The sequence below is a fragment of the Nicotiana attenuata genome, unplaced genomic scaffold, assembly GCF_001879085.1.
Source record: "Nicotiana attenuata strain UT unplaced genomic scaffold, NIATTr2, whole genome shotgun sequence".
Lineage (NCBI taxonomy): Eukaryota > Viridiplantae > Streptophyta > Magnoliopsida > Solanales > Solanaceae > Nicotiana > Nicotiana attenuata.
The window spans coordinates 110,917-135,659 of record NW_017671506.1 but is presented as its reverse complement, the minus strand read 5'-3'; the positions used below and the strand labels follow the sequence as shown (position 1 = coordinate 135,659).

The window sequence follows — 24,743 nt, the reverse complement described above, 5'->3', positions numbered from 1 at the left end:
TAGAATACTGCACTATAAAAATGTGCGTTGTATATTTTCGAAGTATACACTTCACATTCACATTCACATTGATACAAATAGTTGAATCGACACAAAATATCAATTTATACCCAAGGTATATCAATTGTAATTTTTTTTAATAAAAAGAAAAACATTCTGTTACCCTTATAATTAGGGCAGTGCATAATTTGGTATACCGAATTATCATATCGAAATCGAAAAAATTGATATTTAGTTTAATTTTTTAAAAAAGAATAGGTATTAGGTATGACATTCAGTATTCAAAAATGAAATACCGATATCTTACTGAAGTATATATTAAGTTACACAGTGCACGTATTATTGATTATAATATAAGTATTAAAGTTCTAAACTTTACTTTCCGTTATTTTTATAGTTCTCTTTAACCATTTACCATACTTTTTTCCCACTATATCCCCTTTTCTTTGGTTACCTACTTACGTTTCAATCTTTCTCTCGTCTAGGTTTATCATTTTTGGTTTCAATCTTTTTTTCCCACTATATTATAATATTTTTATTTCGTATTTGTGAATACTTTTCTTAAGAATATTATAGTCTATGTCTTTATACATTCGTTAATATTCGAGCTAAACAAATCGAAGTAACCATTCCGAATAAATCCAAACCGAAAGAAAAAAATTAAACCATATCAAATTTAATTAATATAATATTTTAAAAAATCGAATATAAAAAATATGGAGCCTAAATATATAAATACCGTACCATGCCAACACCCTACTTATAACCCACTGGTCCCTACCTTTAAACCCCGCTCCCCAGTTTACATTTCAAACCCCGCATATTACATTACAGAGAGAGCGAAGCCGAAGGAGAAGATTAAGGAGAAACTGTTGAATTCCGATATGAAAAATTAGCCATTCGATCATCCGAAAAACCCTAGATTTCCACTTCTCCATTGATCCAAGGCTCCTCCAAAAATGACGGTTAAAAGTTCTCCTTTTTTCCCCAATTTTGAACCCAAAAGGTACATTTTTTTCATTTTCTTTCCACATAAAATAAGCTCAAATTTATCCACATTTAGGATTTTATCTGCATCGACTGTACTCTAACACGTAATAATATGTCTAATTTTCAGAAGATGGGAATTTATAATCATTTTCATGTATATGTGTATTTGAGCTGCACGGGTGTAACTAAGGCCGACATTCTAGGAATGTTTATGCATGGAAAATTTACACTTGGCTATTAGATTATAATATAGGGAAAAAGCCAATTTTTAGTTTTTCTGATGAAATGGTTAGCGAGTTAACTCATTTGAATGATTGATGACTCATTGATTCAGAATAAAGAACCTCTTTTTAAAAAAAAATCGGTGAAATTGTAGCTATTTGTATATACCTCTTTTAGTTGTGAGTTAAGGGATAGAGATAGATTCAAGATTTTGGCTGAATTATTAGATTTTGTTTTTTATTGGATAAGAAGTAGAATTGGGTTTCAGGGGCATTTGATTATATAAGTATTAGAATTTGGGGAAGAATTTCTCAAATCCGAGAACTTGGTGGAAAGAGGGAATGTGTTAGTGGGAGGAATGTCTTTCATTTCAATTGGTGTATGTGTTTTTGTGATCTGAGTTTGCGTGAGGTGAAAAAAGAGCGACATGGGCTGTAGGGTCAGAGGCTTTGATGAAGTATGTTGTTATCCTTCTTGAGTAAGCGTTCTTTGGATGTTGATGCCAGGTATAAGTGTTTTGGCTATTGATTTGGCCCTTCACAAATTAATTTGGTTAAATTGCTCAATTGAAGTGCATGTTTGTACAATTTAGCAGGATTCAACTGTTTTTGCGTTTTTTTTTTGTGCACCACCTTCATGCTACTTTTTACCCACAAAAGCTATGATTAAACTTTTGGTTTTCTGTACTTGGCGATTAAACTTCTGTTGAGATGTGTATCTGAAAGTAAAATTAGTAGAAATGTAAACCATAATCTTTTGTTGTTTTGACAGGGATGCGTATGGATTTACTGTGAGACCACAACATCTTCAAAGATACAGAGAATACGCTACTATATATAGGGTAATTGCTAGGTGTTTGGCTGTGCTGTACTCTGATAGAAATGCACGAATCATCTGAATCTTTACTGGAGTAATCCTAAGTCCTAACACAGTTTAATATGTATGTTTTTAGGAAGAGGAAGAAGAAAGATCAGAGAAGTGGAAGAGCTTTCTTGATAACCAAGAAGAATCAAGTCAGCCACATGCTTCAGAGAAGTTGGACGTCCAGACTGTGGATTTTGAAGTTAGGAACGAGCAGCAAACGGTTCCTGCGCACGTATCTCAAGAAGAAGTTGATGGTTCAGCACGAGAGAAGCCAGTCTCAGACATTAAAACGGAAAGTGATCTTGAAGGGGAGTTGTCAGCTTATCTACCAGCAAAATCCTGTCAGGCTTATACGTGGGCCGAAATCAGAGCATCCTTGAGTCGCATTGATCATCTGATGAGCTTTCGTGTGAAGAAGACACCAAATGTGAAAGCTGAACTGTCAACTGGTATTCACAATCATCTTGCAACTATTAAAGAGCCAGAGGAGTCAGAAGAAGAAAATGGGGAAGAATGTTCTGTCAATGAAGAATTGGGTGATGCTACCAATACCTCTGCAGAAGTAGGTACTGCCGGCAGTGTAGTTTCTCCTGATCTTTCCTTTCCTTGGAAAGAGCTAGAGTTCCTTGTTCGTGGAGGAGTTCCAAGGGATCTTAGGGGAGAGGTATTTCCTGGCATTTCTACCAGTTTAATGGTTTTCTGAAACCTAACATCAAAAACAATCTTGTAGCTAATCCCAATTGATTGTCCAGGTATGGCAAGCTTTTGTTGGAGTTAAAGCACGTCGGCTGGAGAGATATTACGTGGATTTGCTTGATCCAGAAAGTGAGACTGGTGATGGTCAGCATGACGACTCGTCATTGGCTGAAGAGAATAAGCAACGGAGTAAAGAAAGCGCTCACGTGCCAGAGAAATTGAGAAAGCAGATTGAGAAGGTCATTAGATGCATGGGCCCTGGACTTTATCGTTCAGTCTTTTCAATTCGTAGGTGCTACTTCTTTTTAGGGTCCATTCTGGTTGGTCATTCAACAATTTGTTTGTAACAGATACTTCTGAATAATCTTTGTCATCTTCAGCCTTTCTTGAGTTTCTCTTTTCCACTTGTCCAAAATCAAGTTCTACCAATTTTGCTTATTTTGAGCATCCTCCTCACTAATGCATTTCCAGCTGCCAATGGATGTTCATCCTCTTTGACTAGTGTATAATATCCACTTTCATACATTTTATTCTTCTCTTTGCGTTTTCTTTTCTCTCTTGCTCTTTCATTGACATATAACTGGCCGCACATATGTGTATGTACATTATCACTTTCATTTCATGTTTGATTGCATTTTCTTTGCATGCAGCAGATGTTACTCTCCAGGCTAATGCTTCGGATATTTACAGGATCTTCCTCGAACCTTTCCTGGACATCCTGCACTAGATGAGAATGGTCGAAATTCCTTAAGGCGTGTACTTATAGCATATGCTCGACACAATCCAGATGTAGGGTATTGCCAGGTGTGACATTTTTGCAGAAGTGTTCCTTTACCATTTCTTTCGTTTCCTCAATGTTGGTTTCAAAAATCCTGCTTTTTGTTATGAGGAAGTAGACTACAAATTGTGTCGAGTTGACATGCTAGATGAGGATATCTTCCAAGAGTATAAATGCTAATGTAGCACCATAAAAATTCGTACAGAAATGGAGAGAACCGACAAATGTGGAAACAATGAGTTGTGGAGATAAAACTGTTGATTGAATATAGTACTAAGTACTAACTATATGGGTATTAATATATGAATACCGTCCCACTACGTGTTTCAATTTATGTGGCCCATTTTCGTTAATAGCAATTAATTTACCTGGCTCTTTACTTTACTAGCGTAAGTGTTCTACATTAAAAGATTCCAACTATAACAATCTAATCTTAATATGGTCTTAATACGGGATCTCCTTTCTGTTTTTTTACCCTCTATGATATGTGGTCTTGATTTGAGCTCTTTTCTAGAAGCGATCTAATTTTGTGTGTACTTTAATTTGTTTTGAACTCATCTATGACTTGTTTCGTAACAGCTTAGGACACAATTCTCATCTTATTCAATTCGTTCTGTTCTAATCTTTCTGCCGATGTGTTCGTTTGACATGGAGGGAGTACTTGTTAGCTAAGTAAACAAACTATTACACATTCCATATTATGGTTGAAGGTTGTGCTCCCGATAAAAAAGGTCTAAGATTGTGCATTGCGGGGCTTGTTTGAGATCGAGGCAGAAGAGAAACATTTGGCAATGTTCTACAACCCCATCACATGGGGGTGGGATGAATAAATAGAGAATTTTGAGTCTGATATAGGCTCATTTGCGTATGGCAAGGGTAATTTTAAGCTAGATGAGAAGTGCTTACTCGAAAAGGAGCTGTAGTCTTATAAAAACTACACTTGTGCCTTCAATTTTTCCTAAAATAATGAATGGAAGAGAAATCCATGAAATTCCAAAATAAATAAGGGAAATAAAATAAGAGGAATTGTTGCAATGATTTTTAAGAATTCGGGGGTGCCTTGTGTAAACATGATGTATTTTCCTTAACAGCTACAAAAGTAGATGGAAGCAATTACCATTTGGGGTGGTACTTATTCTTTTCATTTTTCCATTGACGTGCGTGGAGTTTATTTTCTGATTGCTCCTCCTGCATTCTAAGCCGTATGTCCTTATTTTCTGTTATCTTCTTGCAGGCAATGAATTTTTTTGCTGGTATCTTACTTCTAATGATGCCAGAAGAAAATGCATTTTGGTAAGTTCTCAGTGAAACTTCTTGTATCTTCTTTTCACATGGAATGCTCGTTTTATACCCCGGGACTCCGGGGGAGAATGTTACTCAAATGCGAATGGAGCTTATAGTTTTCTCTTTAATTATTTAATTCCATAGTAATTTTTTTTATGTAAGCCCAAAGTTTGTAAAGATTACGCAGTCTTTTGGAAAAGTATTCTATCAAACATTTGTTAAATTATATTCACTAGGAATGGTTCATCTATTATGTGAGTTGGAGAGTTGGGTGAATAACTCCACCAACAAGTTTAGGGAAGTTCGGTTGCTCGTTAGTTCTTGAGTATGGTGTTGGTTTTCAACAAATGAATGATCAAGAGCTAGTCAACAATAACTACGGTGCAAGCTCACAGATTCATAGCACCAAGGAGAACAATTGTTAGCATATACCTATCAAAAACCAATTGTTAGAATATCAAGTAAATATATTTCTAGGTTCATACACGTCTAGATTCATCGTATTTTAGTAAGGAAAATCTTACAAAATATTTTATAGGATACCTTAGCATATTCTATTTTATTTAAAGAATATTTGCTTATTATGGATTAATTATCTATTAAGTATATATAACCTAAGACTCTTATATAAGGAGCATCTTTTGTACATTGTTAAATAAGTCAATGAGATGCTTTTCTAGTTTGAGATGACCATCTCATCTAAAGATTATACTTTTTCAACATGGTATCAGAGCATCTATTATCTTGTTAAGACTCAAATTACTTTCATTATTGGCTAGATGTCCCGCCGTTCGTATGATCAGTGTTTTTTGAAGGACTACTAATTAACTATGTGAAAATAGAGTAGCTTCTTATTGAATGTTAAAGAGGTGCTCCTCATTTGTCTTAAGTTATGTATAATATGATAAGTAATGAATCCCTATGCTAATAAGGTAGGTGAATGTTCTAAATTAAATACAGAATATTCTGTTCGATGTAATATTCTATAAGATTTTCCTTATTCAAGTACAATGAATCTAGACGTGCATGAATCTAGATACATTTACTTGATATTCTGACATGCCCCCTCAAACTCTAAGTGGGGAATCCAACTTGAGTTTGCTTATTTTAAAAACATAGAAAATTATTGCCGAAGTCTTGTCAGGAATAGTGTACGGTCACCAAAATGAAAAGAAAAGTGGTGTTGGAATTCGCTCCTCTAGGAAGTCGTTAGTAATTGCACACCATAAGAAAATGCGTCTTACACTTCACATGGAAAGGAGTTTATTCTCAATTAACAAAAAGAGATATGGTGTTGAAAATCTCTCGAATAGTATCAACATGACTTGAATTGGCAGAATAATGGGGAGCCATAGAGATGAACGGTGCTTGAACGATCCTAGAGAGACAGAATGACACCTGAATAGTCTTATGAAGAGTAGCACCTGTTGAAGTGTGCGACCATCATCTAAAAGCTTAAGCTGTTAGAGTGAACACACATTTATATACTTATATCTTTAACACACCCCCTCACGTGCGAACCTGATTTCTTTTTTCATGGACCAAGCACATGGAAATTCTTTTCGAAAATGGGTGGCGGTGATACTCGAACCTAGAACATGATACCATGTTAAAGTGTATGACCATCTCAAGAAAGTTTAAGCTGTTAGAGAGAGCATACTTTTATTTATCCAATTATGTCTTCAACAACACTATCGATTGTTGGAGAGAGGAGCAACATTGAATATGGGAAGGAAGACAACAACAACAACAACATACCCAGTATTATCCCACACCGTGAGGTCTGGGGAGGGTAGTGTGTACGCAGACCTTACCCCTACCTTGTGAGGATAGAGAGGAAGGAAGACGAAAAAGAAAAAGAAAACATTGGTACCCAAGGGTGTAACCTAGTGGTCAATGAAGTGATTGTGAACCATGAGGTCTCGGGTTCAAATCCCAGCAGAGACAAAAACACTAGGTTATTTCTTCCCATCTGTCCAAGGCTCCAAGCCTTGGTGGACAGTGTTACCTGATACCTATTGCTAGTGGGAGGTAGCAGGTATCAGTGTTATCAAAGGCGAAAAGCGCAAAAAAGCTCTAAGGTCCGTTGGGGCTTTAAGCGCAAAGCGCAAATAAAGCGCGAGCTTTAACGAAAAAAGGTGCAATGGGAGAAAAAGTAAAAATATGCACAGTAGTCCAAGAATAATCATTATAAGCATGAATAACAAACATATGGACAAAGAAAAAAAAAAAATTCAGGATAAAGTGAAATATCAATTGTTTAAGGTCGCCTTTTCAGGATTACACTCATTGGCAAGGAAAAGTATGTGTTAGAGCTTTGATGCGACACTAAAGCGCCCACAAAGCGAGGCGAAGCGCTCAACGTGTTTTGAGCCTCGCTTCAGGGCTTAAGCGCGCTTTAAGCGCGCCTTTGACAACACTGGCAGGTATCCCGTGGATTAGTCGAGATACGAGCAAGCTGGCCCGGACACCATGGTTATAAACAAAAACATTGGTTAGACGGGCAACACACATTTACCGGCACCACCCAGTGGTAGTGAGACTTTTTGTGTCTCTACCAAGATTATAGAGGCCTTGATACCATATTAAAGTAGCTTAAGTTGTTAGATGATTTGGTGGTGGAGGATGTGATTACAACAATAGTATGAGCTGCGACACCTCGAATGCAAAGTGAACTATGATACTAGGAATATAGGTGGAATAGCAAGGATGATAAATAACAAAAGATGATAGCATTCTGAAGCTTTCATCTTCATTTTGATATCTATAGGACTAAATTTTCAGACCAAAGCCAGATATGTTTTGATTAAGACAAGTGTGACTTCATGTTACACATCGATTTAAACATCTGAATTAGATTGCTCATGTGTCAATTTTGTATTCCGCTTCGGTGTCATGAGAAGTTAAACCTAGTTGCCTTTGGCTTAAGACCGTTTCAACTCCAATGATTGCAATAGTGTTAATTCCTATATCAGCAATGGAGCAGTTACTTTTTTTTTTCAACAATTATTTATTTCACTTTGTTGACAATGGCTAAATTCATTGTTCATCTTGCCATGATTTTGACATTTTAAAACTATTCTCTCACAGACTTCAAAACAACCCCATTATTTGTCTCAATTTATTGCTAAAAGTTTTTAACCCCATTATTTTTCTCAATTTATTGCTAGAAGTTTTCTACCCTACTTTGGCATTTCTTCAGAAAGTGAGAAAGTGATTTTATGTGTTGTGAATTTCATAAAGATATTTGTATCTTGCATGAAGCACACGATTAAAAAATCAGATCCATTTAAGGTTGTGCAAGTCAAGCACGGCCATTAATAGTCAATTTAATTTTTTTGGGGGGAGGGGGGTTGAGGAAGATAGGGATACATGTACCTGGGCTTAACTTAGAAAGATTTTTTTCTTGGTGACAACTAGCTTTAGCGTAGAGCAAATGCCAATCTCGCTTTGCTAATGGTAATTTTAAGCTTTACCTTTTGTTTGAATCTTCTAAATTGTGGAGGGTTCTATTTAGCAAACATTTAATTTTTTTGAGACAAGATAAAGAACTAAAAAATAAACAGGTGATACACCTGTTTCCAAACTCCACCCGACACCCTTCAGAAAAGAAAGAGCAAAGCTGCAGAATTTTGTGAACTCCCCCTTCTCTACCTCCCTTTTATGCATTCGTATATGAATTGTGGCTCTTGGATGGTATTCTACAATTGCTTTGGGCTTTTCTAACTCAATTCTTTTAAACCTATTAAAACTTTCATTAATCAGTATACTACAGCCTTTAGCTTTTTTATACCATCCATTGCCTTGCATAATCCATAAAGAATGATTTGCATCTGCACAAAATATGCTTGTGACTTTACAATATTGCTTAGTGCACTGCTAAATTCTTTTCCTTGTAGATCTCTCAGTTTCTCTTTTTTTTCCCACACTTCACTAAAATGACAGAAGATTCAATTCAATATCAGATTTTTTAGGGTTGATTATACCTTTTCTATTCTTATGCTTTTTATTCATGCATTATAATGTTTACTTGTTTAAGTAGGATTACTTTTTATCAACTTCGTCCTTTGTGGATTTCTTTCAATTGGGTATTGTTAAGTTTGTCAAAACTGCAACTAGAAGACTGCTTATGCAAGGTTGATATTATGGTGGAACATCAGAAGCGACTAGAGCTGTTACGTCTCTACAAGGGACAATCTAGAATATTGGCTTTCTTCTATGTGACTTCTAAATATACATGTATATTTTTTTACGTACAGTAGTGGTTATTGCCGAAGTATTTTATGCATTTCTTGAGGTTGAGTTTGTTTATTGGCAATATCTGGATACCTTCATTCATGCTATTTTAGTAACTAAACAACGTTGTTTATTTTTTATATTTATTTTCATTAATGCAACTAAACTAACGTTATAGATGGGTTGCTTTGAATCTCCAGGGCATTGGTGGGAGTTATCGATGAATACTTTGACGGCTGTTACTCGCAAGAGATGATAGAATCCCAGGTTTGCATAACCATACACCTGATTCTGGCTATGCAGGATGATCATTACTCATACAAATGATCTTTTTTTCCCATTAGGTGGATCAACTGGTGTTTGAGGAGTTAGTGCGTGAAAGGTTTCCGAAACTTGGTCTGTCCAAGTGTCCATTGCTTTTATCTGTTTTATCTTGGTTGTCTTCTTTCCACATCAAAACAATCCAATTGCTGTTTCTTATTAGATGATCCTTTTGCTGCAGTCAATCATCTGGATTACTTGGGAATGCAAGTGGCATGGATTTCTGGACCTTGGTTTCTTTCAATTTTCGTAAATGTGCTTCCCTGGGAAAGTGGTAAGGTTCTTGTTCTGATGCGGAAATTTCATTAAACTTATAGCTGGTTTTAACATTTCATGTTCTTGTTGAAAGTTATTTGATTAGTTTTTAGTCTTGATGGTTTATTTTGCTTTCAGTTCTTCGAGTTTGGGATGTGCTTCTCTTTGAGGGAAATCGTGTCATGCTCTTTCGAACAGCACTTGCTTTGATGGAGTTGTATGGTAGTACATTTCACTGTGATTAGTCTTCATTACATGCCAAACTAGTTTAGCTGGAGCAATTGAGGCTATCTTAGACATTTTTTTATGATCATAACAAAATCTTGCAGGTCCTGCTGTAGTTACAACTAAGGACGCTGGGGATGCAATCACCTTATTTCAATCCCTTACTGGCTCAACTTTTGATAGTAGCCAACTTGTGTTGACAGCTTGTATGGGTTTCTTAAATGTCACTGAAGATAGATTGCTAGCACTGAGGAAAAAACATCGGCCAGCTGTTCTTGCAGTTACTGAGGAGAGATCACAGGGAGGGCCTGTTAGGAAAGACCCAAAAGGGCTTGCCTCCAAGCTGTATAGTTTTAAGCATGATCCTGAATCATTTATAAAAGAAACAAAGCCAGAGGAACGGCCAGGTGATAAGAAAATAGGCAATAAAACATCAGACTCAAATTCCAACTCCGCAAGTCTGGATGAATATCTCAACAACCTGAATATAGATTCACATGTGGATTCCCTTCCAGATCTTCAAGAACAGGTTACTTGTTCAGTCCTCCTAGCATATCCAATAAAGAAGTCGCTTTTGGGCTTCTTCACCTTATTTACTTGGCTTTCAGCCGAGGCTGACATTTTGATTTGTGTACTTCCATTTGTACATTCGGTGTTAACACTTTGAGAAAAATAATGTTTGTCAACTTTACATTGTCCCTGATATTAAAAAACCTGCGGTTTTTTGATGTCCAATATCTCGAGAGAATTTCCAAGGATATATTCTTTCATCTTTTTGGTGTTGACCATCTCATAGTTCAAGGAACCACATGGGCATACATTCTTTGTTTATCTTATGTGTATGGGCAAAATGAATGCTGAGAGGGAATTCCTTCTTCATCTGCTAAATACCCAACTGAATCTCCAACTTCTCCTTGCATCGTTGGCAGGGACTTTCATGCCCAACCAATTTCTAATGAAAGTTGAATTTGCTGCATTTTTTTGGGGGTCAGTCTTGTTACTGTCTTCGTTTGTAGAACTCCGTGCATACTGCATTGGGGTTTCTATTACATGTGTTTAGTGCATGAAGAAAAATTTGGCAAATAGGTAGATTATTGAAATATATTACCCCCAGGGCTTTGATCCAACGGTAAAGGAAGTAAAATGATGTGTAGTAGGCATGAGTTCGAACCTTGCTGAGGACTAAATCCTGACATATAAGTGGGAGGAGGGTAGAGGTCCAGGGCAGTACTCCTCCGAGTTCCGTGGCAATTGTTAGTGTTCTGTGATTAAGAAAATTACTTGTCTGTTTTAGTAACTAAAGTAATTAACCACTATCTCTTTTTAAATTGCAATTATTAACAGCTCTTGTGCAGGTTGTTTGGTTGAAGGTTGAGCTCTGTAGGATGATGGAAGAGAAGAGAGCAGCTACCCTGAGGTTTGCATTTTTATTTCAAAAGTCCAACTTTTGGTTCATTTTGATGCGGAGTCTCCTGTAGTACTTTTTGTTCTGTGATTAAATCATGAAGATTGTGTCCACAAATTTCAATATTGACAATGCTAAACTATGAAAAAGGAAGGTTTTAACCTAAACATATAAAAATGGTATTTTTCTTTTCCAGAGCTGAAGAGTTGGAGACGGCGCTTATGGAGATGGTCAAAGAAGATAACCGACGACAATTAAGTGCAAGAGTATATGTTCTTACATATGTTTAATTTTAGTACTCATGTTTCTGGTTGTTTGTAAGTTATATGCGCTTTAAACATGGATGAAAATTTCACTTGGAAAGAGACTTTTCTAGTAAATTTTTATTATCTCTATTCATAAAATCTTAGCTTATTCTGGACTTCCCAAGACAAAGAAATTCTGTTGTCAACATATTATTCTGATGCTTTGTCGACAATCTGCAGGTTGAGCAATTGGAGCAGGAAGTGGCTGAACTGCGACAAGCCCTTGATGATAAGAAAGAGCAAGAGCAAGCAATGCTTCAGGTAGTTAAACGAAGTATATCCTGTAAATATGCTCTTAAAGCTATATTTACATGCTTAGATATAACCTGTAGGTTTTGATGCGGGTTGAGCAAGAACAGAAGGTCACGGAAGACGCTAGGATTGCTGCCGAGCAGGATGTGGCTGCTCAAAAGTATGCAGTACATGTTCTTCAGGTTTGATATCCATTACCAATGAACAATTTAACTTGTTTATGTGAAGCAACTATTACAATTCTTTGATGCGTAAGCACATTTACCAAGGCGAGTGCTCAAAACTCCACTACTAGCCAATTGCAGCTTGGGAAGGTATCCAGTGGTTCAATGGCTAAGTCTTTTATTTGATAAGTAGTAAGACTTCATTAATATAATTGGCCCAGCACCAAGACAGTGCTTGTGAGTCCATCACTACTACTAATCGTTCTTGTGTCATTTAATTCATTGAGTTTTTGAGAAGAAGTAATGAAATAGCTAAGTTTTGCAATTAAATGCTCTCTTGTGAAGCCAACAGTAGTGGCATTTGGCTTACAGTTTCAGCATAATATATTCATAACGCGATACTTAAATTTCCTGAACAACCTTTCCATGCAGGAAAAGTATGAAAAGGCTATGGCTTCTGTTGCTCAGATGGAGAAGAGAGTTGTCATGGCTGAATCAACGCTTGAAGCCACCTTGCAGTATGAATCTGGTCAAGTCAAAGCTCTATCTTCCCCACGGTGTGTGAGAGTTCTGAGTTATTCCCTAAATTTTACATCTTCTCTTTTTCTTATGAATGGTCCTTGTGCATCCAAGCTAGGTGTAGAACATGGCAATTTTCCTTTTCTGACGTCTGGTGAACTATGCGAACATTAAAAGCTTTCGTGTTCCTTTCCAGATGCACCAAAATAATCAATTGGGTAACATTTGTAAAAACTTTTTAGTCCTCCCAACATGACTCTCTCCCCAAGGCGGCAAAAATCCCTCGACTGTCCATGGCATTGCCCATGATACCCCTCCACTGTCAACGAAACTCCAACAGCTAAGAGCGCTTTCAGAAGATGGACCAGGGATGTACAAAAGTAATCTGATTTTCGGGGAGACTTGAAAGAGATTTCTTAATCCAATCTGCCCCTACTAGGAAAATATTGTTTTGTTCAAGCAGCTAACTTCGATTCACCTCAATAGTTCCATGACTCCACTTTCTTATAATTAGCGCCTAGAAGTACGCCAATGTATTTATTTCGCATAGACCAATGCAGCAACCCAGACAGTTTGCTAAGGGGTTGTTAGTTGGCAACGAACCTGCGGAAGAACCACTCTGATTCACCAACACTTACTCAATTTAACTTTTATCCAGGACACAGCTTGAAAGAGGAGAGTAACCTATTTAATGTAACAAATATGCTCTTACTCTGACTTAGAAATAAGCAGGGAACCATCACCAAACTACACAAGTTGAGTGTGGATTGGGTAAATGACTATTAGCCAGCTGCACAACTCTATTGCAAATAAAAAAAAATTAATTGATGAAGTAAGCATATAAGACAATTCTTAAATCTAGATACGTACATTATGAAAACACACATAGGCTGTGGTCAATGAAGGGTGGAAAGCATCACAAAATAGAAGTTCAATGGCTGTGGTTGTGGCTGGGTAGGAAGATGTTACTGGAAAAGGAATGAGGTAGTTTGGTAGTTTTAAACACACTTGGGATGCAAAAATAGATTCATTTGACAAGCTGCTATCTAATTTCTGTTACTAGGAAAAGTTCCTGCACAAAAATGATTAAGCAATCATCTAATTTTTTTAAACTGAAAAGACCTAGCCCAAGTGTCAGCAGACAGTGTATGGTGACGCTTGTTGCCCCTGGTGTTGGAAAATAAAAGAATTATATTTACTTATGATTTGTTTCCCTCAGCCGATCCCTTATTTTTTGGCAATATGATACTTTTAGCACTTGGTATTTGGTGAAAGAAAAAGTTAAAACTACTTGCACGAGCATTTTACTTAGTCTTAGAGTATCTCAGCATCCTTACTCTCTCCTGTGTCTATCATAACAAGTCCAAGCTTTAGTTGTTAAGCTGTTAAGATTTTGAGATCCGTTCTTTCAATAGTATTCATAAAGTTGAACAACGTCTTGGTAATGTGTTGGTTGGTATTCTGTCTTTGACAGAGACTTTGAAGAGTAGATTAATTTAAGAACCTTTCTTAGTTACTGAAAGAATCACTGTATAAGCCACTGGATTATTGTGTAATAAAATATGGTGAATGTACTGTTTTAAGGAGTTTCTCATCCAAAATCACTTTAAGTGTTTTGTTTCTTGTTATTTTGGAGTATAGATGAATTAAAGTTACCATGTATTTGTCAGGTCAGTAAGACCAGATTCTCCGCAAGGTGTACCAGCAAAAAGGACAGGTCTACTATCATTCGGCCTTGGTTGGCGTGATAGGAACAAGGTATTGTTGACATTCCCCTCACTTATAGGGTAATATCTGTTATTAGTACAAATGATAAATAAAATCATCTGTTCTTGGCAGTGATAAATATAAGCAGAATATTTTTATAGGAAGCTTAACTAGTGAAGATGCATTAATTAGTGGTGTGAAATTACATTGCTTGAGTGATATCTTTAGTCAAAAGCTTACCATTGTGGTTGGGGGTTAGAACCCTACGCATAAATTATATCCAATACGAACATACATGAAGAAGGGGGACATAATGCCTAACCTTCACAAAACAAGTGTACAAAAGGTGACAACATTACCAATGAATTGAAAGTGTGTCATAAAGATGAAACTTTATATTTTGCATGAGAGGATTCATCTCCTTTACATCATGATTGTTTAAGTGGTTATTATGGCCCTTCTTCCTAAACGGCCAGCCTTAACTTTCTGTATCAACTTAGACCAAAGAACGAAAGAAAAACATAGACCTAAGAATGATCAATGATGAATTATTTGACAGGGGAAGCCGAACAATCTTCCATCACCAAATGAAACTAAACCTGCAGACGAAGGACCAGAAATGAGCAGTAACAAGACCGAAGCAAACGGACAGCAAGAATAGGGAACATGCTGCTGCTAAGTGAAGGTGTATACTGAAAGTTTGATCATTAAAAGGTGATGACTGCATCCTCAATTGGTAGCATGTGTAGGTCCTTTAGATGTCTTGTTGAAGTATGATTTGTACCTCCCAACTCAATTTTGTATTAACATTTATTTGATTCTTTTGTACAGTTATGTAAAGAAATTTGACATCTTTTTGTAGCCTTTATGAAATATGAGCTTTCATTTTGCTCAATTGTGAATTCCCCTGTCCCCTTCGAAAAGATCAGAAGAAAATACTTCATTTGGCTCAATGAGCAAATAGAAAATGAGTGAGGTCTACGACATGCCATTCTTTTTCTATTCTACGCACGCAAAGTGTTCATCGTTTGACCTTTTATTGGTCATCAATCTGTGGTCTCATATTTTATCTAAATATGGACTGACTATGTTTTTGCCAAACTCACATGGGCACAGTTAAGAGGTCAACTAAGAGTAACAAGGCGAAAAATGTAATCAAATATAATCTTAGGGGTTGTTTGGTACAATGGAGGGTTAAATAAGGATATTCCATGGGATTAGTTATGTCGCCTTCTATATAGAATAACTAATCCCAGCATTTTAGTATTATTGCATGATTAACTAATACAGACAAATATAATTCTAAAATGTATCTTGGAATTATTATTCTTATCTCCCGTACTACGTATAGGAAAGACAATATGTGGATTTGCATTCATATACATAAGAATTAAACAACAAGAAGAATCTTTTGTTTTTTCTTTTTGGGAATACGTTCTTTTTCTCCCATTGGCTCTTATATTCTAGCTTGAGCTTATCTTCTTTTAATAATGATTCATTTAGCTTGGCATGACACGTCTTTCCTCCACCAAAACAACTTTAACATGTTTTGAATAAAATAGACTCAATGTTTGAACCTTGTTTACATGACACATGTCTACTTCCTTCAGCATCATATATGATTGAAAATGTGCATCCAAAAAGTAGTATAGTTTACTTAACAACCAGATTTGATACGAGAAGAGAAGTTCTTAATCCAATGAAACACCACAATTGTCTTCATGTATTCTACCAGAAGCAAATCCTCTTCTAAATGAACTTCTTGCTGTGTATTGACTAGAAAGCTCAGGCGTTCAAATAAGTACTTTTGCTAATAGCCTAAAATTAAAATCCAACGGTCAAAGGATCTAGCTCTTCAGCAATTGACTGTAATGGAGTTGGATTTAGAATTCAGTTATTTAATGGGAGAATTACACAAAAATACAGTTCACCTACATACATTGCAGCAGAATAACCCAATTACAACTTTGCAAATCTGTAGCCCATTAACAATAGGCCAACGTTTGAAAATTACGTTTCAAAAATATACTTCTACAGATTTCAAGCACGAAAATTCAGTGATTTTTTATTCTTCTTCCCCAAGTTTGTATATATTCCTATTCCAGCTACAAAAAATTCAAATTCATATATAATGCAACTTGAAAACCTTAAGTTTTCTTCTTTTCCAACTTCCAAATAGCATAAATAAAAAATAAAAATTGAAAAAATTATTGCACGTTCATGATTTTGCAAATAAATCAACAAGAAAAATCGATTTATACATAGATTGAACATATAAAATTTTAATTTTAGATTTAACTACACATGTGCATTACATGTATAATGATGTATAACTTTGTATAAACTTGTATATACAATCTCTAATAATGTATATTAGAAAAATAAGACAAAGAAGAAGAAAAGAAGAAAGTGTCAAACATCCATGGAGCCTACTATACACGTACAATGTATATACACACTTATACATTAAAAATATATCTAATTTATACAACATTGTACGCATATATACATACTTATACATATTTATACAATATTGTATAAGTTTGTATAAACACCACCTATACAAGTTTAGACCAGAAAACATCTTCTGTCCATCAGCACATTATAGTTTTCGGTGGTTGCTGGTGTTGAATTTTTCCGGCGAGGTTTTGACATTCAAATCTGGGCTTCACCAGTAGCAAAGGATGATACAAAAACTAAGAGAAATAAGAAAATATGAGACGAGGTCATCGGAGATGCTCTTTTAGGCAAGATCTGATAGCTTTAGGCTAGATCTGATAGTTTTTGGACTGATATGCCAAATTTTATTATGGTTCCTTAACCTTTTTTGTCAATTAACTCAAAAATCTAAATCTAATTGACATAGAATGGGAGGTTATCACGAGTGTGTACAAAAAAAAATCTGTAATTTTTAGGGAGAAGGAAGAGAGAGGCGAGTGAAGAGAGATTGAGTGTGTTGGGAAAGAAGAAAGAAGAAAAGAAAAAAACCCTAGAAGTAATGGGCTAAGAACTCTTTTAAGATATATACAACCTGGGCCAAACCAGGTAAAGGCTTTAAACATGGGCCATTTTTAATTGGGTTGCTGTGCCAAGTGATTAAAAGCGTAATTCTTTCTTTAATTATTACATTAGGAGATAGTACTGGTTTTCGATTTCATTCTATTCTAAGCACGCAAAATATTTGCACACATAGGAAGTATACGAGAAGATGAATATTTTGTTTTTTCTCCCCCTTTAATTTTGCTTTAGTCTTGATGAGCTTAGAAGTGCTTACTGCAATTGTGACAGCGGTTAAATAAATAAGAACAGAACTTCTCTTTGGCTGAAGTACTATAACTTCACTTCCGAGTTCATTTGAAGGCACTAGTGACAAGGAGAAATTCAAAAATAGCCAGATTTACAAGTGGTAATTGGAAAATAGCCACAATTTCAAAAGTAATCGAAATTTAACTATTTTTTATGTAAAAATAAATCTGAACGAAAATACTGTTCAAAATCCGGAAAATACTCCAGTATGATATACTGAAGTTCCAGTATAATATACCGGGTCAGCATAATATGCTGGAAGTTCATACACAGGTGCTCCAATCTCTAGTATATTATGCTGGAACTTTCCGCGTGCTGGAATTCCAGCATAATATGCTAGAAATTCATACACAGGTGCACCAATCTCCAGTATATTATGCCGGAACTTTCCGTGTTGCAGCAAAATAGTGACTATTTTTCAATGACTTTGCAAACGCTGGCTAGTTTTCAATTACCAGTCCGAAAATTGGGTAACTCGTGCTATTTTTACTTGGTGACGAGCTATTACAGTAAAAATAGTATGGACTAGACAGTTTTCGGATTGGTAATAGAAAAATAGCCACTATCTTATGCGGAGATAAAATCTGGATAAAAATACTCTAGATGAAACACGAAAAGTTCCAACATAATATGTTGGATTATGAAGCTCATGCATATAAACTTCCATCATATTACGTTGGAACTCCAGTACATTATAAAATTCCAGCATATTATGCTGGAATTTTTAAGAGTGTTTATGTTTAGATTTTACATTTTCATGAAAAAGTGGCTAGATTTCAATTACTTTTAAAACGGTTGCTAATTTTCAATTTTCAGCTGTAAATCAGACTATTTTTTTATTTTTTTTTCGCCATTACAGATTGTTTGTTGCTTCTAAAGTTTGCTCCTATCGAATTGTCCAAAAATACGCAGAAAATATCAAAGTTTCTATGTATATGTTCATATTCCAGTATCATATCTTGTTTCAGAATACATACATGTGCTAGTTCATATAATAATCAGAGGCGGATCCAAAATTTAAATTCTATGGATTCAGTTTTAATATTTTTAACATTAAACCCATTATATTTTTAAAGTTATGGGTTCATATCTATTATTTTAAAATTTTAATGAATTTTTACATACAAATTTTTTACCCCGCATCAAAGTTATGGGTTGAACCCGTAGTTAATACACTACATTCGCCTTTGATAATAATGATTATTGAGGATAACAAGCGTTGCTACTATCTTCATTGTATCAATAAAATTTTGACGAAATGATTGTGCTAGTTGAGCTTCTAACTTAGCCTGCAATAAGGGGCAGAGCTAGAGTGTCGGGAGCAAATTCGGCCGAATCCAATAGCTTTGATTCGAACTATGTATTTGAATTTCTTTTATTCCAATCGATTTTTTCCTGATGTTGTCCCATTAGGATCAGTTGCATTGAATACAAATTTTACAAATTTAGTTCTTTTTTCTGAATTCACTCTTCCCTGTTCTTGGTCTGAAAATAAAGAAAGGTCTTTCAAATTTAAACTCGATTTTGGTTCGTTACCAAATTCATTGATTAAAGTTAAGAACTCGTCAATTTCTGTTGATACTAGTTTTTTATCAACCGTATCCACTTTTTGTTCAAATTCTTGGTAATCAGTATTCGAAAGAAAGATAGTACGAATCCTATTTATTCTAACTCTCTCTTTCAAATTTTCTAGGGAAGTATTGTTTATGATTGAAGGTGAAAACTTTTTTAATTGAATATGTATAAATTATTAATTTAGAACTCAACAACTTCAAACGATTAGAATCCTGAATCTATAATCTTAAAATCCTGGCTCCGCCTCTATCTCCGATCACTACTTACACGCTAATTACCTCATTTTTTTGTGGAGGGAGACCATTGTTCTTGTCTAAAGATTGTATAACATTTACGTAAACACCAACTAAATCTTAAAGGCAGAATAGTCTAAATGGCACTTATACTTGTGCCACTTTGTCATCCCGGTCCCCAAACTTGATGAAGTTTCATCTAGACACCTCTACTCGTTCAAAAGTAATATTTTAAACCCCTCTGACCATTGACCAAGTCTATGTGGCAACTTAATCGCTGAACTGGACAAAATCGTGTATTTCACGCATATAAGGAGCGTGAACGTAAAAAATTTATGATTAAAATAAGGAAAAAAGAAAAAGAAAAATTCAAAAAATCAAATTAGAAAAGAAAGAAAAGGCCAAATAGGTGATTTTTCTCTTTCTCTTATGTTCTGTCGCCCACCAAGGACGCCCCCCCTCCCCCTTCTCTGTCTCCCTCCCTTCTTCACTTTGCTCCTCTTCCCCTATTTTAACCCAAAACCCACAGCAACGGTACCCTCCCCACCATATCTTCATCCAAACAATGACATCCCTCGTCGCTATAGATCCAAAACATGTACCTGATTTGCATCAATTTTTGCGGAGTTTTTTTTTTCTCACACCCCATTCCCTACTTTGGAAGATAGCCTTTGCAAAGAAAAGAAATAGAAATAGTGAAAGAAGATCGCGGTGAAACCTATTTTCTAGTTTTCTTGTGGTGAAATTTCAAAAAGTTTTGGGTGATGTTGGTCTTTCGGGTGGTCATTATTGATGGCCGGTTTAGCTTTTGGTGGTTGATTGGTGATGCTATGGTGGAATGTTGGCTGTGAAGAAGCTTTGTAGGTGAAGGATGGTCGAAGAGGGGTCGCACACAGTGATGGTTAGGAGATTTTTGAAATTTGTGAATGGAGAATAAAAATGGTGAGGGAGGAGGAAGATGGAGCAAATGGTGGAATAAAAGAAAAGGAAATGAATAATTTTAAAATAATGTGAAAAATAAGTTAATAATGATGTGTAACAAAAAATTTGACGTGGCCACTGATGTGTCATCCATGTCAGAGATTTGAAGAACACGCGAGGTGAGAGGGGTTTAAAATATTGGCTTTGAACAACTATAAGTGTCTGGATGAATCTTCTTTGAATATAGGGACCGGGATGACAAACGCTAACAAGTACAAGTACCTACGAGGCTATTCTGCCAATCTTAAAGTTTATCATACTTTTCATATGCAGTTGCCAGTTGCCCACATTCTCGACGAGCATTAGGAGATGTTTAGGTTGAGTTTTGAACATCCTGACTTTCAGTATCATACTTTCCTGAAGCAATGTGAGTCAAAACTGTGATCACCTTATGGCATGACGTTTTGTAGGTTGCTCTTGTACACACATTTCTGCGACTGTAAGAGCCTGTTGTAACCTTTTGCTGGATAATTATATCTTGATTTCTTATGGATTTTTACATCAAAATCATGAAATTCCAAAGGAATTTTTGGGGATTTTTGACTAAATTTGAAAAATAATAATTAGGGATTTGAGAGTCGATTTGGACTCGGTTTCGAAAACTAATCTTATAATTGAACTAGTGGGGTTACGGGTAGTCGAGATCTACCCCTCGACTCGGGTTTTGACCGTGCGGGCTCGGGGTTGAATTTTGTTGACTTTTCAGGAATTGGGTAACGATTGGGACTTTATTATTTGGAATTGATTCCTTTAGCATTGTTTGATATTATTGAATCGTTTTTTGCTAGATTTGAGCCCGACGGGGGTAAATTTTAAAGAAAAGGTATTTTTGGAGTATTCAATTGGCTTGTTTGAGGTAAGTATCTTACCTAACCTTGTGTGGTAGAATACCTTAGGATTTGGCCTTAGTTGCCTATGTATATTATGTGAAAAGCGATATGTACACGAGGTGACGAGCGTGTATACGGGCATATATTTGGTTTATGACCGCATTAGATTTTAGGTTATTAATATGCCTTAATTTGGGTTTGTTTACTAAATGAAACAAGCTTAAACCACTTTGTGACTACATGATCATGATCGCTACATTTGACTTAGACATAATTATGCTTTATTTGTTGGACACTCCTCTGCACTTTTATATTATTGTCATGTCCTTGTGCACTTTGTTGATAAGTTGTGAGCCTATATCTAAATGAAACTTTGGTATCATTTTTTTGTGATATAGTGGCACGTGTGGACATGTTGAGCATATTGATTAAGGGTGTCAACACGAGGTCTTTACCGTGCGGTTGTGTCTATTGTTATGCGCGTTGGGCGAAATAAGGGTGATGATATGCGCATGTGGCGAGTAAGAGCAGCATTTCATTATTATGTGCGCATGTAGCGAAATAAGGGTGATTTTGTTAATGATGTTATGTGATGATTTGTGGATGTCTTTCGTGATGTTGTTTATGTATTGAAACGGGGTTGATATTTTGATCACTTACATGTTTCGTAAAAGTTTCCGTCTTGTGATTTAATAAGTTGTTAGTTTACTTTGATATGCTATCACATGCCCCACTTTTACTTGATAATTTGTGAACAAAGATGGATTTTTCTACATTGGGTTGTTATCACATGCTCTACGAGATGGTTGATATTGTTTCCCCTTGTATATTCCGTTGCCAGTTATTGATATATTGCACAGGTTACTGACTAGTGAGTATCACATGACTTGACCATCGTCACTACTTCAAGGTTAGTCTTGATACTTACTGGGTATCGAATATGGTGTACTCATACTACACTTCTGCATATTTTTGTACAAATTCAGGTATTGGTGGCACCGGACCCCAAGAGTGAGAGTATGCTTGTTCGCGAGGATACAGGGAAGAGCTGCAAGAGCTGCATGCTGTCGCAAGTCCCTTGGAGTCTCACCTTTTATATTGATACTGTTAATTTACAATCGAACAGTATTGCTTCTTTTGGGATATTTGTATGTGTTCAGATAGAGCTCATAATTCTATACTACCTCGTTCTAGGAGATGTTTGAGTATTGTCTTTGAATTGTATTAACTCTATTTTTCACTTTTATATTAATTTCTGTCTTACTATATCATGATTTGTTGATTTAATGTTATTAAGTGATCGGCTTACCTAGTTAGAAACTAGGTGCCATCACGAATTCACGATCCCTATTGTGGGATTAAAAGGTGGCACTACAATAGGGTATAAATTCCAAAGTGGCCCGTTCATCGTTTATAACAACTGAGAATCGTTCATCGGCAATTTAAACTACATTTTGATCCTGTCGACTAGAGTTTTGCCAACTGCACCGTCAAGTAAAGCATACTTACAAAAAGTTAAGTTCTTTCTATTTTCTTTTTTGGAACATGTGGAGATGTCACAGTTAGAAGTTTGAACTCAGCAGGAGAAGATTGGATATAATGAACAAGCAATCTGTGATCAGCAATACTTAAAATCAGACCATGGAAACCTCAATGATAATGTTATTTAGTGAGATGAGGAGTACCAATAAACACCCAAACAATGAAAACATAGGATCAATTCAATCTTTTTTGAGGAGCTATTTTGTGCAGAACTTACACCAACTAGCTTATTACCACTGACTGAAAGAATGCTAACCTCAACAAGAGCTTTAAATAATCCATCAAAATTTACCCACTGAAGGTCAAAGCCTTAAATGGTAGCTATGAAACTCTATCCAAAAATCAAAATCCAAGAATAAATCAGGACATAACGAACCTTTACTATCTACATTTTTCTTCTCTTTCCAAGAATGAACTCTATTCTACTGCGACTGTATAGGGAGTTACCCTACCTAGGACGATGTATTGATGTTAATGAAATAGAACTATTCAAGTTTTAGATTTGTAAGATTGTCCTAACAAGTTTCTGAAAAGATTGCCAATCACCTCCACCACGCTTAATTCTTGATGTAGTTTATTTGGTCATGCAAAATAGTATAGTGATGCGAAGCATATGAAGAAGTCAGTAAGAAGAAGACCCACAGCATCAAAAACAAACTTTGGAGCAAATAAACCCCATACCTGCAAGAAGATGTATGCGGTCAGTTGCAATAGCATAGTCCAACTAACGTCCCGGTAAGCAAAAAAGAGAAAACAAAGTACACTCATATACGTGTCCTCCAATTCTGAATTGAAAAAGAATAGCATGTTGTGACTTGGTACAACTATTAGGTCAGCAAAATTAATAATATTCAGGCCATTTTGTTAGCATTTTATAGTTTTTACAACGAAGAAAAGAAAAGGGGTACAAAGAAGTGCAAAAGCCATAGTGAAGTTCGTAATTGTCTGTGGTATATGGTAGTTGTTAAAGTTCAATCTTTTTGAAAGAAGACACTATTCTCATATTGAAACAAAAGGAAAGGGACAGCAAATTTAATATGGAGCGAATATTGCCCAGCGTGAAATGGCACTTTCTACATTTCAGGAATACATAGGTGAAAAAGTAAATTTTTAGATAAATACATAATATAAGGTCTTTTCATTTTCGATAAGCATGTCATAGCTAGCTTAACTGAGATAGTTTGAGAAAGAGGATATATTTTGGGATGACCCAGGAGAAAGTAGACCTCCAGTTCAGGATAGGAGCACAAGAAGATTGTATTATGACACTAATGCAAATGCACAAGGATTAGAGGTACCATCAAGTGCCGTCTTTGAATCGTAACACATATAATTGTAAGTGTCATTGTTGTAGCCATAATAAGTCCGTATATCAGATAGACCTGAAATGGCATATATGACCTTAGTAACCCTCAAAACTCTTCAGCAGCAATTCCAAACATCACTCATGATCAAAATCCAGCGTAGATTAGTTTACCTGGCATAACTGAAAGAAAAACAGTTGTTTCCTTTTCTCAGCCTGGACTTCTGGACGTCGGAAAGCAACAAGAAGTGGAAGTCCCATTACTGGAAGAATGTGGGAGAAACCAAATGTATCTATGGTAAGCAGGACGGCTTGACGAAAAAGGTTGAATTCTTCAAACCTGAAAGGAAAAGCATGACACATTTTTATTAGATTTACCATAATCCTGGTTGCTTATGATAGATGAGGACTAAAACTCAACCTTGTTCAATTTTTCTCAACAAGAACAACAACAAACCCAGTGTAATCCCACAAGTGGAGTCTGGGGAGGGTAGTGGCTACGCAGCCTTACCCTTACCTTGCGAAGTTAGAGAGGCGGTTTCCAATAGACCCTCGCTCACGAGAAGCAACAATTTTTCTCAAGAGAAAGTAAATATATTATACATGCAGCACTAAGGAAGTGCTGGAATATGTACAAGTGAACAAAAACCAAGAGAATTCCCCTTCTAATCTTGGCGGATACCTTCTTCAAATGTTAAACAACTCCTCGATAGAGAGGAAACTTTTTCAAAATTCCAAGTTGAATAGATA

The 24,743-nt window shown here is 35.9% G+C and overlaps 2 protein-coding genes across 6 annotated transcripts in view; one reads left to right on the top strand and one right to left on the bottom strand.

Moving 5' to 3' along the window:
• The first annotated feature begins 787 nt into the window (after positions 1 to 787).
• Positions 788 to 15,112, top strand: LOC109208681 (TBC1 domain family member 8B-like). Of its 2 annotated transcripts, none has more exons than XM_019371821.1 (18): positions 788 to 1,006; positions 1,984 to 2,053; positions 2,165 to 2,740; positions 2,829 to 3,011; positions 3,463 to 3,576; positions 4,785 to 4,843; positions 9,271 to 9,337; positions 9,415 to 9,466; positions 9,573 to 9,665; positions 9,785 to 9,868; positions 9,976 to 10,400; positions 11,227 to 11,288; positions 11,473 to 11,542; positions 11,762 to 11,842; positions 11,914 to 12,015; positions 12,430 to 12,554; positions 14,187 to 14,274; positions 14,783 to 15,012. In XM_019371821.1, the coding sequence occupies exons 1-18, from the start codon at positions 960 to 962 to the stop codon at positions 14,882 to 14,884; spliced, it is 2,400 nt and encodes a 799-aa protein (XP_019227366.1). In that variant the 5' UTR covers positions 788 to 959; the 3' UTR covers positions 14,885 to 15,012. The 2 variants fall into 2 exon arrangements, with proteins under 2 accessions (XP_019227366.1, XP_019227367.1); XM_019371822.1 differs by lacking the exon at positions 788 to 1,006 and adding an exon at positions 1,374 to 1,718 and having other exon boundaries at positions 14,783 to 15,112.
• A 7,673-nt stretch (positions 15,113 to 22,785) lies between these two features.
• Positions 22,786 to 24,743, bottom strand: part of LOC109208680 (GPI ethanolamine phosphate transferase 3) — a 30,705-nt gene continuing 28,747 nt past the window's right edge. For all 4 annotated transcript variants that reach the window (XM_019371817.1, XM_019371818.1, XM_019371819.1 and 1 more), the window contains 3 exons: positions 24,168 to 24,333; positions 23,989 to 24,072; positions 22,786 to 23,371 (listed from right to left, as the gene is read on the bottom strand). In XM_019371817.1, coding sequence (XP_019227362.1) covers positions 23,273 to 23,371; positions 23,989 to 24,072; positions 24,168 to 24,333 — 349 coding nt within the window. In that variant the 3' untranslated portion in view covers positions 22,786 to 23,272. The remainder of the gene's footprint in view (positions 23,372 to 23,988; positions 24,073 to 24,167; positions 24,334 to 24,743) is intronic.